This window comes from Schistocerca piceifrons, chromosome 7, assembly GCF_021461385.2.
Source record: "Schistocerca piceifrons isolate TAMUIC-IGC-003096 chromosome 7, iqSchPice1.1, whole genome shotgun sequence".
In the NCBI taxonomy this organism is placed as follows: Eukaryota; Metazoa; Arthropoda; class Insecta; order Orthoptera; family Acrididae; genus Schistocerca; species Schistocerca piceifrons.
Genome location: NC_060144.1, coordinates 4,633,943 through 4,649,868, shown reverse-complemented (window position 1 = coordinate 4,649,868; position 15,926 = coordinate 4,633,943). Strand labels below are relative to the sequence as shown.

General features: G+C 39.2%; 1 protein-coding gene across 2 annotated transcripts in view; it reads right to left on the bottom strand.

Annotated features, from left to right (window-relative positions):
* Window positions 1-15,541, bottom strand: part of LOC124804729 — a 55,059-nt gene extending 39,518 nt beyond the window's left edge. The window contains exon 1 of one of the 2 annotated variants that reach the window (XM_047265023.1): window positions 15,085-15,541. In XM_047265023.1, coding sequence (XP_047120979.1) covers window positions 15,085-15,244 — 160 coding nt within the window. In that variant the 5' untranslated portion in view covers window positions 15,245-15,541. The remainder of the gene's footprint in view (window positions 1-15,084) is intronic. The other variant, XM_047265022.1, reaches the window with a different exon arrangement.
* Between the last annotated feature and the right edge of the window lie 385 nt (window positions 15,542-15,926).

Genomic DNA, 15,926 nt, shown 5'->3' with positions numbered 1-15,926 from the left:
AACTTTAAGTGAAAAATTAAATGCTCAAAATGCTTCGTTTGGAGATGAACTGAATGCTCAAAACGCTTCATTGAGAGATGAACTGATTGCGAATTTAAGCCTTAAGTTAGATTCAGTGAATACCCAGTTAAATAGTAAATTAGATGCTCAGAGTGAAATTTTAAGTAATCAACATGAAACCTTGAATAGTCAAGCTGCAAATATAGTTTTAATAAAGACTGAATTTGACCTTCTTAATAATAAGGTAGAAAATCTGAAGTTAGATTTAAAGAGTGGACTCACTAGATCTTTGAATACTCACGTTAATCAACTATTTATTGAATTTAACCAGAGAAAGGATGAGCAACTTCAAGATTTAACTAAAAAATTAGAATTTGACATTGAAGATAAATGTAATTATGTAGAAAAGGAACTTGTTGAAAAATTAGGATCATTTCAAAGCGTATGCAATGTTAACTACGATGCTGTAAAGCAGAGGTTGCACACCCTGAAGGATAGTATTGAGAAACAAGATAAGCTAATTCCTTTTGTCCAATCACAAATTGCAGGCGTCAACACTCGAGTTGATACCATGGAAAGGGATTTTAAAGAGAAACTAGCGACATCCACTACCTTAAATATATGCAATCTGGAGGAACAAGTAGAAGAGTTAATAGACAGAAAAGTGGCCGAGAGGGTAACCCCTAACAACATTTCTTCAGATTTAGCTTTGGAACTTAATGATACGAAAAAAGGCATAGACAGTTTATGGAAAGAATTCAAACTTATCCGGGACAAGGTAAACAAAAAAGTGACTTCTTCTAACGTGGTGTTAACCACTGTGGCAATAACCGACCTACGATGGGGAGCAAATTCAGGACTATCGAGGCAGTTTCCAAAATTTATGCCAGACGGGGACGTACACCCAACATATTTTCTGAAACGATTTAACCAAGCCTTGCCAAAAAACTGGGGAGACTCAAAAAAGATAGAATTCACGGTAGGGTACCTTTTAGGGGAAGCTTCAAAAAAATGGTTCAAATGGCTCTGAGCACTATGGGACTCAACTGCTGAGGTCATTAGTCCCCTAGAACTTAGAACTAGTTAAACCTAACTAACCTAAGGACATCACAAACATCCATGCCCGAGGCAGGATTCGAACCTGCGACCGTAGCGGTCTTGCGGTTCCAGACTGCAGCGCCTTTAACCGCACGGCCACTTCGGCCGGCGGGAAGCTTCAGAATGGGGCACTGTGAACACAGAATTTTTCGTCTTGGGCCGACTTCTAGAAAAAGTTTAAGGAGAAGATATTTTGACTGGCATCTGACATGAGCAAAGTACTTGGATAAACCAATGGATGAAGAGGGCTTAGTTAGAATCTTAATAAGATGGTTACCTATCTATGCTAGGAAGGATATATTATGTAGTGGGTGGAAGACAGAAGAAGAATTGTTATCCTTTGTAGACACAGTGGACACCTTGAATAAAGACCGAAATGAGAACGTACATCGCCCAGTAATGTCGCAGGAATTTGCACCTAATGGCAGTGGAGTACAAAATGAAAACGCAATATCCCGATTTGGTAACCAGCCGGTACTTACAAACAATGAGAAAAACGTTATGCGATCTGGATCCAGGGCCGGGGCCCAAGTCGTAGAAATATATTAGGAGGCCTAGCTCATAATAAATATGTTAGCTTTATGCATAAAGTACTGACCCAAGAATGGTTGTTGCTAGTAGAACCTAGCTTAACTACCGTTAATCCACAACCAATTATAGTTGGAAGGGTAGAAGATTTCAAAGTTAACATATTTACTGATTCTGGTAGTGAAGTGTCACTTATTTCTAATTATTTCTTTAATACAATAGGAACTAAACATAACTTACCGCTATTACCGGTAACAGGAGTGTACATAGTAGGTATTATTGGGACCAAAAGTAAGGTTGTAAAACACGAAACCCAGGTAAACTGCATCATTGGGACTGTCCCATTTCGTCAGACATTTTTAGTAGAGGAAAATATCAAGAGGGATGTGTTGTTTGGTCTAGGCTGACTATCAGAGTTTATGTCAAATTGAATTTTGAGGACAATTGTCTTTATTTTGGACTAGGTGACGATAAATATTGTGTAAAGTTTGTCACTGACCCCTATAATAGTAAACAAATAACTGAGAATCAGCTTTTATGACTAACAGTGACAGCACAAATGTCACCAGAGATTGAAAACTTAAGTCATGCATCACACCGAGCTGACATACAAAATAAAGTAAGTGAATCCTCAATTTTAACCAGCAACCAGAAATTGGATTTAACTAAAATTCTATTAGAATACAAAATGGTATTTTCTGATAGTCCGTGTGGTATTAGTGACTACGTATGTAAATTTAAGATCAAAGATAAAACTCCATTTTTCTGTAAACCGTAACCAATACCAGTGAGCTTAAGAGAGGCGGTTAAAGAAGAAATAGATAAAATGAATGACAGCAAAATAATAGCACATAGTACGAGTGTTATGAATAACCCTTTAGTAATGGTAAAAAAAGGCTACAGGGGATGTGCAGTTAGTGCTAGATGCACGCACTTTGAATAACACATAGAGACAGAACGAGACAGACCAATTAATATTGAGGAATTACTCTCCAAATTTGAAAAATCACGGTATTTTAGCACAATGGTCCTGACTGCTGAGTATTGGCAAATTTGGCTGCATCTTGATTCAAAGAAGTGTACTACAGCGTTTCTATTTGATGGGAAATCATATCATTTTAATGTGTTACGGTTTGGACCCCCCACCCCCCCTTGAACCATGGACCTTGCCGTTGGTGGGCAGGCTTGCATGCCCCAGCGATACAGATAGCCGTACCGTAGGTGCAACCACAACAAAGGGATATCTGTTGAGAGGCCAGAAAAATGTGTGGTTCCTCAAGAGGGGCAGCAGCCTTTTCAGTAGTTGCAGGGGCAACAGTCTGGATGATTGACTGATCTGGCCTTGTAACACTAACCAAAACGGCCTTGCTGTGCTGGTACTGCGAACGGCTGAAAGCAAGGGGAAACTACAGCCGTAATTTTTCCCGAGGACATGAAGCTTTACTGTATGATTAAATGATGATGGCGTCCTCTTGGGTAAAATATTCCGGAGGTAAAATAGTCCTCCATTCGGATCTCCGGGCGGGAACTACTCAAGTGGACGTCGTTATCAGGAGAAAGAAAACTGGCATTCTATGGATCGGAGCGTGGAATATCAGATCCCTTAATCGGGCAGGTAGGTTCGAAAATTTAAAATGGGAAATGGATCGGTTAAAGTTAGATATAGTGGGGATTAGTGAAGTCGGTGGCAGGAGGAACAAGACTTCTGGTCAGGTGAATAAAGGGTTATAAATACGAAATCAAATAGGGGTAATGCAAGAGTGGGTTCAATAATGAATAGGAAAATAGGAATGTGGGTAAGCTACTACAAACAACATAGTGAACGCATTATTGTGGCCATGACAGACACGAAGCCCACCCCTACTACAGTAGTACAAGTTTATATGCCAACTAGCTCCACAGATAACAAAGAGATTGATGAAATACCGTATTTACTCGAATCTAAGCCGCACTCGAATCTAAGCCGCACCTGAGAAATGAGACTCGAAATAAAGGGAAAAAAAAAATTCCCGAATCTAAGCCGCACCTGAAATTTGAGACTCGAAATTCAAGGGGAGAGAAAAGTTTTAGGCCGCACCTCCAAATCGAAACAAAGTTGGTCCATTGTAATATGAGACAATTTAGGTCGAATGAATGACGATACAGCCACAGTAGTTTGGTTCGAGTCGTAAGCTTAGCAGTTAAGCTTTACCAGGTAGCCATTGCTATGCGTCAGGCGCTCCGTCCGTATTTATACCGGTACCCTTCCTTTTTCACCCGCTTCGTCTGGTTTGAATCGATTGCTTATATTGCTTTGATCTGATAAGTGCCGTTTTCTTTGTTACAGGTGTTTACGTCACTCTAAGCTGAAAATGCATTACTGTACTGTGTCATGCATTGTTTGTCGCATTCTGGATAGTGCGTGTTTACGGCCTGTCGCCGCTCGCGGCATGGCTTGCTTTTGAGCGCGCTACCGCGCTTTTTTAAAAAAGTGAGGAATCGTCTCATTAGCGAAACAATGGCAAGAGACTGCTATTTATTGTTACTTACACTGCTGCTTTCTTTGATAATGATCAACAAGAACCAAATAAGAGACTGAGTATGATAGAACATGTTCTGAACAAGAGTTAGGCGAAAATTTTTCTGAGTTTGAAAATCTTTGTGGCCGCTTCTTTAGTACATCAAATTCTGCACAGAAATTAGTCATCTTAGGTTTAAAAATCTAGTCAGTTGCCGTGCTTCATTTCTGACTGTATCACTATTAGGCCTAAGAATAATACGAATATAAGCATGACACGATACGTATATTCTTCCGCGTTTGCTGTTGTCTCACTCTAGTCTCGTAGTTTATTAGGCAGACAGGATTTAAATGAGATAGCAGCAAACACGAAAGAATACATGACAAAATGTTTATATTCGTATTATTCTTATGGTGAAGAGAATACTGCATGTGATGCACATTTCATCAGGTTCCTATTAGCAACCATCTCTTCTCACAGGTAGGAAAAAATTCAGAACGTAGAGTTGGCCATATTGACAAACATCCCAAACAGTCTTGCTTACAAAGCATTCCTGTGTAGCGCTACATATATTCGACGGCAGAAGTGTTGTGGCGGCACCTACCAACATTTTTCAGAACTTCCGCTTGCTTTGCACTCGATTCTAAGCCGCAGGCGGTTTTTTGGATTACAAAAACCGGAAAAAAAGTGCGGCTTAGATTCGAGTAAATACGGTATATGACGGGATAAAAGAAATTATTCAGCTAGTGAAGGGAGACAAAAATTTAATAGTCATGGGTGACTGGAATTCAATAGTAGGAAAAGGAAGGGAAGGACACGTAGTAGGTGAATATGGAATGGGAGTAAGGAATGAAAGAGGAAGCCGCCTGGCAGAATTTTGCATAGAGCATAACTTAATCATAGCTAACACTTGGTTCAAGAATCATGAAAGAAGGTTGTATACATGGAACAAACCTGGAGAAACTGGAAGGTCTCAGATAGATTATATAATTGTAGAACAGAGATTCACAGATTCAGGAACCAGGTTTTAAACTGTAAGACATTTCCAGGGGCAGATGTGGACTCTGACCACACTCTACTGGTTATGAACTGTAGATTAAAACTGAAGAAACTGCAAAAAGATGGGAACTTAAGGAGATGGGACCTGGATAAATTGACTAAACCAGGGCTTGTACAGAGTTTCAGGGAGAGCATAAGGGAACAATTGACAGGAATGGAGGAAAGAAATACAGTAGAAGAAGAATGGGTAGCTTTGAGGGGTGAAGTAGTGAAGGCAGCAGAGGATCAAGTAGGTAAAAAGACGAGGGGTAGTAGGAACCCTTGGGTAACAGAAGAAATATTGAATTTAATTGATGAAAGGAGAAAATATAAAAATGCAGTAAATGAAAGGAATACAAATGCCAAAAAAATGAGATTGACAGGAAGCGTAAAATGGCTAAGCAGGGGCGGCTATAGGACAAATGTAAGGATGTAGAGGCACATATCACTAGAGGTACGATAGATACTGCCTACAGGAAAATTAAAGAGACCTTTGGAAAAAAGAGAACCACTTGCATGAATATCAAGAGCTCAGATGGATACCCAGTTCTAAGCAAAGAATGGAAAGCAGTAAGGTGGTAGGAGTATATATAGGGTCTATACAAGGGCGATGTTCTTGAAGACAATATCACAGAAATGGAAGAGAATGTAGATGAAGATGAAATGTGAGATATAATACTGCATGAAGAGTTTGACAGAGCACTGAAAGACCTGAGTCGAAACAAGGCTCGGGAGTAGACAACATTCCGTTAGAAGTATTGACAGCCTTGGAAGAGCCAGGTCTAACAAAACTCTACCATCTAGTGAGCAAGATGTATGAGACAGACATAATTTATGTGATTAATTTTATGACAATTAATATCCACACAACAGGGTACAAGAAATGGCTCAAAGAATAACATCCATCATGATACCTATTTTACAGAGATATAGGCCTATGCCATGTGTATTAGAAAGTCTTTAAAAAGAAAGTCTCCTAATCAAGCAGACAAATGGAAAGTTATAGGGAATAATTTATTTTGGAGAGATAGTATAACCTGTCAACAGTGGCGTTTACGCATCCCAAAGTTGATGGAGGATGAAATTGTGCGGTATGTCCACACAGGGTATGGACATTTCGGAAGAAAAAAGTGTATAGCCCACATGAACAAGTTCTATTATTTTAAAAAGTTGGGGCATAAGGTAGCATCTTTAATTAGAACTTGTGAAACCTGTTAAAAAGTGGAAGAGAGTAACACTCATGTTAGATACAAAATGTATCCAATCATACGTAAGGCATTACACGCCCTTACAGCAGTGGACTTCTTTGGACCAATTCCAAAAGGTAAAGGAGGAGTTGCATACATTTTTGTTCTCTCAGAATGTTATTCTAAGTATGTTATGTTGTATCCTATTAAGAAAGCAAATACGCCAACAGTGATACACTGTCTGCAACAATACTTTCTCGAGGTGGGCAAACCAAAACGATTTCTCTCTGATAATGGACCACAATTTGTTAGTAACGACTTTAAAGAATTCTTAGCATAGAAAGATATTCGTCAGGTATTAATCTCCAACTACAATCCGTCTTCTAACCCATGTGAAAGGGTTATGACAGAAATTGGGAAATTATTGCTGTATATACTGCCACGAAAAACATACGTCATGGGCAACGAAAGTTAAAGACTTTGAGCTTATTTTAAATGAATTACCACATTTATCAACTGGATTAACTCCTTAGGAAGAATAGGTAAACCCTTTGTGAGAGAACCCCTTATTAAATATTTTACTTGGCCGGAACAACCTAGTGTTGATTACCAACTTAACCAAATAATAGTTTCTAAGAACTTAGTTGGACAACTAGTGAGTAAATATAACGAGAAGGCTGTTGAACCTAAGTATAATGTTAATGACCTAGTCTTAGTAAGGCAGCATCTCCAGAGATCTGTCCTGAAGAAAGAAACACTTTTTTTTTTTCCCAAAAGTATGAGGGACCTTACCAAGTGCAAAAGGTGGTACATCCCAAAGCCTTAGTTTTAGTGGACCCTCTAACGGGGTCACAAAAAGGAAAATACAATGTAGAAGACATAAGTTGTATATTCCCCACGGATGTTAACGTTCTATGTTAATGGACGGAGTGACGACCATCTGATCCCTAGTTGTTTTCAGTGTTTCTTCAAACTTAGTTTTCCTGCACCAGATTCCCTTCAATTCTAAACTATTCTGTAATGTATTCTTGAATTCTTAAACTATCCCATACTTTTGAAACCGAATATGACTACAAGATTAGGACCAATTTAAGAGAATCACAGATGAATAGTGATCTCTAAACATGAAATGAGATGAATAGAATACAGTACTAGTATAAAGGTAATATCGGGGTACTATTCAAATTAAGTAACTTCTGAACATCAGAAACTGAATGGAGTGCTTTATGTGTGTATGAAATATAGTGAATGACTAAACAACTATATTATCGTAGTGTATAATTTTCTATTTTTATACAGTAGTTCATACCTTTTGTGAGATGTAATGTAAAGGGGAGGGTTAGTATCACTTTTGGAAGGGGTGGGTAGTGTAAGTACAAGCAGAACCACACACCCCACCTTTCAGACCACCCTCACAGACAAGTGTAAATGATTCTTCACCATTTGCCATTCAATAGGTGTTGCTACGATTTTTCTTCGGGGGCTTCAAAGGTGAAAGTGAAATTGTCCGTTCTGTAGGATACATTTAACATCATACCTCCTTCAGCTTCTCACTCAAGTACAGGCGAAGTATGGATCCTGGAGAAGGGGGGGGTTTCTTGTCTTTGAGGCTGTCTTCTTAGCAACCGTCTCTACTTTTTCCTTTCTTACTTCTCTATTGAGTACCTATCAATCTTTCCTTCTTCTATCACTGAAGTCCTTCTCAATTTCTGTGGTTCACTATAACCTCAACTTATTTCACATAAGTCAGCTGAAGAATCAGGATACACAAACACACTTAAGCATACACACAACATAACACGAAGATTCAAACAGGGAAAGTACAGATAGAAATGTTGTGAGAACCGTCAAGTGTTGTAGGGGGAAAGTATCTGCACACACAAAAATATGCATACATTGCTGTTTGCGGTGACAGTTCCGCATCACATATACGTACGTACTGACATGTAAGAACTATTATGAGTATTATTCTTATTTGTGATGGTTCTGCATCATTAATTTTGTTGATCTCAAATATACAGGGTGGTCGATTGATCGTGACTGGGCCAAATACCTCATGAAATAAGCATCAAACGAAAAAACTACAAAGAACGAAACTTGTCTAGCTTGAAGGGGGAAACCAGATGGCCCTATCGTTGGCCCGCTAGATGGCGCTGCCGTAGGTCAAATTGATATCAACTACATTTTTTTAAATAGGAACCCCAATTTTTTATTACATACTCGTGTAGTACGTAAAGAAATATGAATGTTTTAGTTGGACCACTTTTTTTGCTTTGAGATAGATGGCAGTGTAATAGTCACAAACATATGGCTCACAATGTTAGACGAACAGTTGGTAACAGGTAGGTTTTTTAAATTAAAATACAGAACGTAGGTACGTTAGAACATTTTATTTCAGTTTTATGAAAACGCATGCTGTTACAGTGCGATTACCTGTAAATACCACATTAATGCAATAAATGCTCAAAATGATGTCCGTCAACCTCAATGCATTTGGCAATATGTGGAACGACATTCCTCTCAACAGCGAGTAGTTCGCATTTCGTAATGTTCGCACACGCACTGACAATGCTCTGACGCATGTTGTCAGGCGTTGTCGGTAGATCACGATAGCAAATATCCTTCAACTTTCCCCAGAGAAAGAAATCCGGGGACATCAGATCCGGTGAATGTGCGGGCCATGGTATGGTGCTTCGACGACCAATGCACCTGTCATGAAATATGCTATTCAATACCGCTTCAACCACAAGCGAGCTATGTGCCGGACATCCTTCATGTTGGAAGTACATCACCATTCTGTCATGCAGTGAAACATCTTGTAGTAACATCGGTAGAACATTATGTAGGAAATCAACATACACTGCACCATTTAGATTGCCATCGATAAAATGGGGGCCAATTATCCCATAATGCCGCACCATACATTAACTCGCCAAGGTTGCACATGTTCCACTTGTCGCAGCTATCGTGGATTTTCCGTTGCCCATTAGTACATATTATGCCGGTTTATGTTACCACTGTTGGTGAATGACACTTCATCGCTAAATAGAACGCGTGCAAAAAAATCTGTCATCGTCCCATAATTTCTCTTGTGCCCAGTGGCAGAACTGTACACGACGTTTAAAGTTGTCGCCATGCAATTCCTGGTGCATAGAAATATGGTATGGGTGCAATCGATGTTGATGTAGCATTCTCAACACCGACATTTTTGAGATTCCGGATTCTCACGCAATTTGTCTGCTACTGATGTGCGGATTAGCCACAACAGCAGCTAAAACACCTACTTGGGCATCATCATTTGTTGCAGGTCGTGGTTGACGTTTCACATGTGGCTGAACACTCCCTGTTTCCTTAAATAACGTAACTATCCAGCGAACGGTCCAGACACTTGGATGATGTTGTCCAGGATACTGAGCGGCATACATAGCACACGCCCGTTGGGCATTTTGATCACAATAACCATACATCAACACAATATCAACCTTTTCCGCAATTGGTAAACGGTCCATTTTAACACAGGTAATGTATCATGAAGCAAATACCATCCACACTGGCGGAATGTTACGCGATACCACGTACTTATACATTTGCGACTATTACAGCACCATCTATCACAAAGCGAAAAAAGTGGTCCACCTAAAACATTCATATTTCTTTAAGTACTAAACGAATATGTAATAAAAAAATGGGGGTTCCTATTTTAAAAAATGCAGTTGATATCTGTTTCACCTATGGCAGCGCCATCTAGTGGGCCAACCATAGTGCCATCTGGTTTCCCCCTTCAAGCTAGACGAGTTTTGTTCTTCGCAGTTTTTTTGTTTGATGCTTATTTCGTGAGATATTTGGCCCAGTCACTATCAATGGACCACCCTGTATATTTACATGTGCCGTGCCAGTCCTCTGAGAAAAGACATAGTATCTACTGGGAGTTGGTAAATACAGCCAGACATAGCACCTACTATGTGTGGACATGATATTTGTTTATACAGTAAAAGTGAGGAGTGAAAGAGGACTCTAGGGTATAAGATGAAGTATTAAAAAGCAGAATATGAGTGTAAAGTAGATTTGTAATTTTACCAGAGAATCTTTAAGTATAGTATACATAAAGATGTATGCTAGGGCAATGAACCAGGAGGCCTACTCAAGAAGGATATGGAGGGCGCACTCGACATTTAGTGGGTCAGAAGAATGGTGGATAGGCAGGCCTGTGAAGGGCTGACCTATACTGCGTGGACAGGGGCACCAAGAAGGGGATTGACCTGTACCATAGGAGGATAGGAATGAGGACAGGGTGTACCCACCAAAACAGAAGGAGAAAGGGTACTCCTAGGACCAATCTATGTAAGATATAGCTACTGTTCCTAAAGCGAAAAAGGGCAGTACCATGATAGAAGTCACACGTTTAACGGGATGAGTCTGGTAAGTTTGAATTCTATGCATAAATAGCCTCATTAAGTTTCGGGTTTACAAATATCCAAGAAGGGAACACTTTTATTCAACCCAGAGTTTCTCCAAATTACAATAGATAATGAAAAAGTACATACTTAGAAAAAGTAGTACGGGAAGTAAGAACAATGCAGCAGAGTATTCATGAGTTATGAACACCTGTAATTTTCGATTGTAAGAGGAGTAGAAAACAGAGCTAACTCCAATATGGATTGAAAGGGTCATGTATTATAATTACAGTAAAATATGAATGGTTATTAATAGAAAGAGAGACATCGTTAAAAGGTAAAGAATTATCCTATGTATAAAATATTGCATGTTCGAGCTAAGGGGAGGGATATGTAGTGCCTCGAGCATTTCAGTGTAAATTCTAGAGACACTCGGCTTTCCCCTGTCTTGAACACCCAATATTTTAAATACGAGAGTGAGAGAGTGGAGAGTCTACCTCAATGCCAATTTTGTGTGTGCAAGATGGACACGTATCGGGAGAATATGGCAATAGTGACGGTGGATTGGTGTGGACAACTGTTTGCAGCGCATGCCTGAGAAGCTGCATGTCCAGTACAAGAGCAAGCACACTCTAGTCCTTGACGGTGTAACGACTGTATTATTGTGAACAAATGAATCATGTATTGAACTAAAGACACTTACATTTGACTTTCGGATGTTGGACTTGCGAGAAGTAAGAACTGGTTTTATAGTGGTTATGAAACCAAACACATTATAACTGTATCTGTTAGTTTCTAAAGGTCTACGACGGAGCTGACTCATGAGAGTTGAATGCTTGTTTGAATCTTGTGAAGTTGTTTTATTGTGGAGATGAAAATATAACAGAGTTGAACAAAAGTATCCTGGGAGTACAGAATCATTTCAAGAGTAGAAAATAAGCCTTTTTTTTTGAAAGTCCCTTAACAACCTAGATTCTTCGGAGAAGAAGTGTTTGTGAAGATCGACACAGCTCTCTGACCTGAGAACAAGACTGGCTGCACACAATAAGTGAGTCAACTGCGAGAGAGGTGTGAGTCTTGCACCCCAGTACCACACGGTCTCTCCTGTCGTCCAAAGACCGTTAGAACTTCCTCCCAACTTACATTTTATCATCCTCACTGTGCACTGCTCTCTGCCAATGCACCCATCAATCTTTCCCTTTCTCTACTCATCTTCTTTCCACACCCTTTTTTCGCCTTCCCTCCCTCCCCCACACCTTCCCAATGCTGCACCAGGTAGCCTTGTCGGCCACCTCTAGTCCCTGCACACTTCGTCAGGCAGCACTGTTTCCTGCTATTCATTCCCTTTGCCCACTCTACTACGGATTGTTGCTCTCATTTGAAGTGCTTCAGTTTCAGTTTGGCCTGAGCAGCCTCAGATAGAGGCCACGGGTGTATGAGACAAGTTTGTTTGTGTGGTTTTCTTTACTGATGAAGGCTTTCAGTGAAAGCTTAATTGTCAGTCTTACTGTCATGCCTATTTGCAACATAACATGTCATCTTTATGGTGGGTAGCTATCTATCCTTTCCATAATTTCAGTACATTAAATGTCCTTTTCTTCATATGTTGCTCTGGCAGATGTAATTTACGTTCTGTTTACTACATTCATTTAGTGCTTTTTGTATGCCATTGCAGTGGTTTGAGTGTGTGGTTGAGTCATTTTTTATTTTTTATGTATGTTTGTTTCTTATATAATAGTGTGTAAAATAGTTTCAGAGTTACTGGTGTCATGGAGCTTGTTCCAGGTGTTGATGGCACTCGTCATGCCTGGGTGACTTGGATTGTGTTGTTTACTAGCCTTAACCAGGTTTAGCGGAAATAACAATCTACTGTGGATTGGCTGGATTGTGTTGTTTGTTAGTATTGTAGAGGGTGTCACAGGAGCAATGATCAATATTCGGGGATGTGACAGGGATGATCATTTGAAGCAAAAAACTTCATATGGGTATATGCCCTGTTTCGAGATCAAACATCTTTTACATTACAACATGGGTTTTACGATTAATCCATCGATTACGATATGCGCCACTGGCCCAAAAACAAATGTACATTAAATGTGTTGTACCTTGGAAACCATGCAGAATATGGCAAATGCCTATGGATGTACAAAGTTTTTTTGCTTCAAATGAGTGTTTCTGCTATATCAATAAATATTGACCAATCTTCCTGAGAGACCCTGTACAGGTGTAGTGGAGATGGTGATTCAGTGAGAGTTCAGCTAAGCTCATTTAATTACTTGATCAATTTAGTTCCAGAGCATATGGTGATGTATATGATATTATTTGCTGATTTCTGTGAAATTTTTTATTAAATTATTTACATTTGTAATATAGGATGGAGGATGTTATCTTTATTACATAATCAGATTGAGGTGTCAAAATGGCATTTGTCCCCAACGTGTTGGTGTGAATATTTTATCTTAATGATGAAAATCAATACAGTTATAACCTGCTAGAAAAAAATGGGAAATGCCTTTAAAGTCACTCCCATCACCCGCCATGCAGAGTGTCAACTTAATTTGCACAGACAGTACATGGAACAGATTTAGAGACACCAAATAGATGGTATGATAGCAAGACAGATATTTCAAAAGCAGATTTTAAACTTCAAAACATTTCCAGAAGCAGATGTGCACTCTGGCCAGAGTTTATGGAATATTAACTGATGCTTAAAACTAAATAAACTGCTTAAGAGATAAGAAATTTAGGAGATGGAGGATGGAAAAATTGAAAGAACCAGCAGTTATGGAGAATTTCAGAGGGAGCACTAAACAACAACTGAGTGGAAAATCAGAAAAGGGATAGAACAGAGGATGAACGGGTAGATTTGAGAGATGAAATGGTGGGGGCTGAAGTGGTTCACTTAAGTAAAAAGGCAAGGCTCACTACAAATCCTTGGATAATATAGAAGATATAGAATGTATGATATGGGAAAATATAATTGCACGCAAAAGGGGAATAGGCCTACATATATGTCTTATCATCTTCGAGACTCTGGCTCTCTCAAAAGGTTTAATAAATGAGATTGACTAAAAGTGCAAAATGGCAAACCAGGGATGGCAAAGAAAAAATGCAAGGCTGTACAAGCCTACTTCACCAAGAGAAAGATAGATGCCATCTGTAGGAAAATTAAAGAATTGTTTGGAGACAAGTGAATACTAGAGCTCAGAAAGCAATCCAGGACTAAGCAAAGAAGAGATAATAGGAATATACAGGAAGACTAAGCCAATATTATAAAATGAGATGTAGTAGATGGGACAGGAAAAATTATGCTATGAGACAAATTTGATGGAACCCTGAAAGACCTAAGTTGAAACATGACCCCTACCTGGAATGAACGATATTCACTCAGAGGTCTCTAGAGAACATACGATGACAAAATTGTTCTACCTGGTACACAAGGTTCATGGTATAGAAAAAATACCATCAGACTTCAAGAAGTATATAATAATCCCAATTCAATACATGGCAGCTGTGGACTAGTGTGAACACTGCCAAACAATCAGGTTAGTAAGTCTTGGCTACAAAATATTAACATCAATTACTTATGCAAGAATGGCAAGACCGATAGAAGCTGGCCAAATGAAAAAAGCAGTTTGGGTATCGGTGAAATGTAGGAGCACAAGAAGCAATACTGACCCTACGACTTATCACAGAGCAAACTCTAAAGAAAGGAAAACCTACATTTATAGTGTAGTGTAAAATCTATTAACACCAAATTTAATTGCTATGTAGGGCCTAGGTGTTAGGAAGTTAGGAGGTATTTGTGTGGAGTGTGGCCTTGAATGAAAGTGAAATGTGGGCAATAAACAGCAAAGAAAAGAAAAAAAATAATAGGGCTCGAAGCTTTCGAAATGTGGTTCTTTACATAGGATTGCTGATGGTCAGATAGCTAATGGTAATTAATGAGGAAGTATCGAGTTGGCCTGGGAAGAAAATAAATTTATGGCATAGGCCTAACGTGACATCAAGGAACCGGCAACTACGTAATGGGGGAAGGGTAATGAGAGAGACAGAGAGAGTAGGGAGGAGGGGAATTTGTAGAGGTACACCAGGGCTTGAATGCAGAACTCAGGCACAAATGTATGTAATTGCTGTAGTTACGCACAAATGTATGGTTTTGAACAGGATAGACTAATGTATAGAGCTGCATCAAACCATTCTTCGGGCTTAAGATCAGAATGACAGCAATAACATGGATGATTTGACTGTTACTTATCGGGTGACTGATAACAACGTTAATCTGGGAATCATACTGCTACTCTGACAACAAAGCATGACAATATATTCCTAAAGTCGTACCTTCATCACACTCTTCTTGGTCGATGACTTCCACGGATTCACCATCGCTTCCGTCGGAAGGTGTTCCGTTATCCTTAGTCTTATCTGTTGCAGTTTCATTTATTACCATCCAGCTGTCCGACAGTTCGGAATTTGTGCTCTCCTGCTCACTTCCATCCATTTGATAATGCCCTCTATGATCCACAATCACTAGTGATAAGAGTTTAGCAAACTGTTTTCATTATTTCCTTGATCACAAAGGATTGGAATTTCCAAACTCACTCTGTGTACAAACACACCCTTTCACAACACACGTCAGATTAATTAGGTACTCGTCAATACTGGCATCAGAGATACACAAACAATTTCAAATATGCAACTACAACTTATATGACTAACCTTCATCTAATTTTTAAGTATTATTTGATATGTAATACCTAAATTACACTTCATATTAATAAGATTCGGAAAGTATATAATGGCAAAAACACATTCCTTGCTCCTTCACACTACATTTTCACTACGCAGGCCCAAATGAAACATTTTACCTGCGCAAAAACAAATGCGCAGACAAAACGTATCGTGTGGACAGATAATGACAGCAAAATTGTTTTCGAGTCAGTTGTGTGTTCACAGTGAATTCGAAAGTAGAGGGTACGCGTCAGTGCGCTAGAGAATTTCTTGCTGAATTTATTGAACTATTCTGAGACACACATATTTGTGGGAAATTAAGAGCAAGAAATACAGCGATCAAGTTAAGAAAGCAGCTGCTTATAGATCTTTAATAAAGAAAATAGGCGCAACTGACTCGATAGCAACTATGGAAACGTTAATACACAGAAAGGTCGTTGTGGACTGTTTAC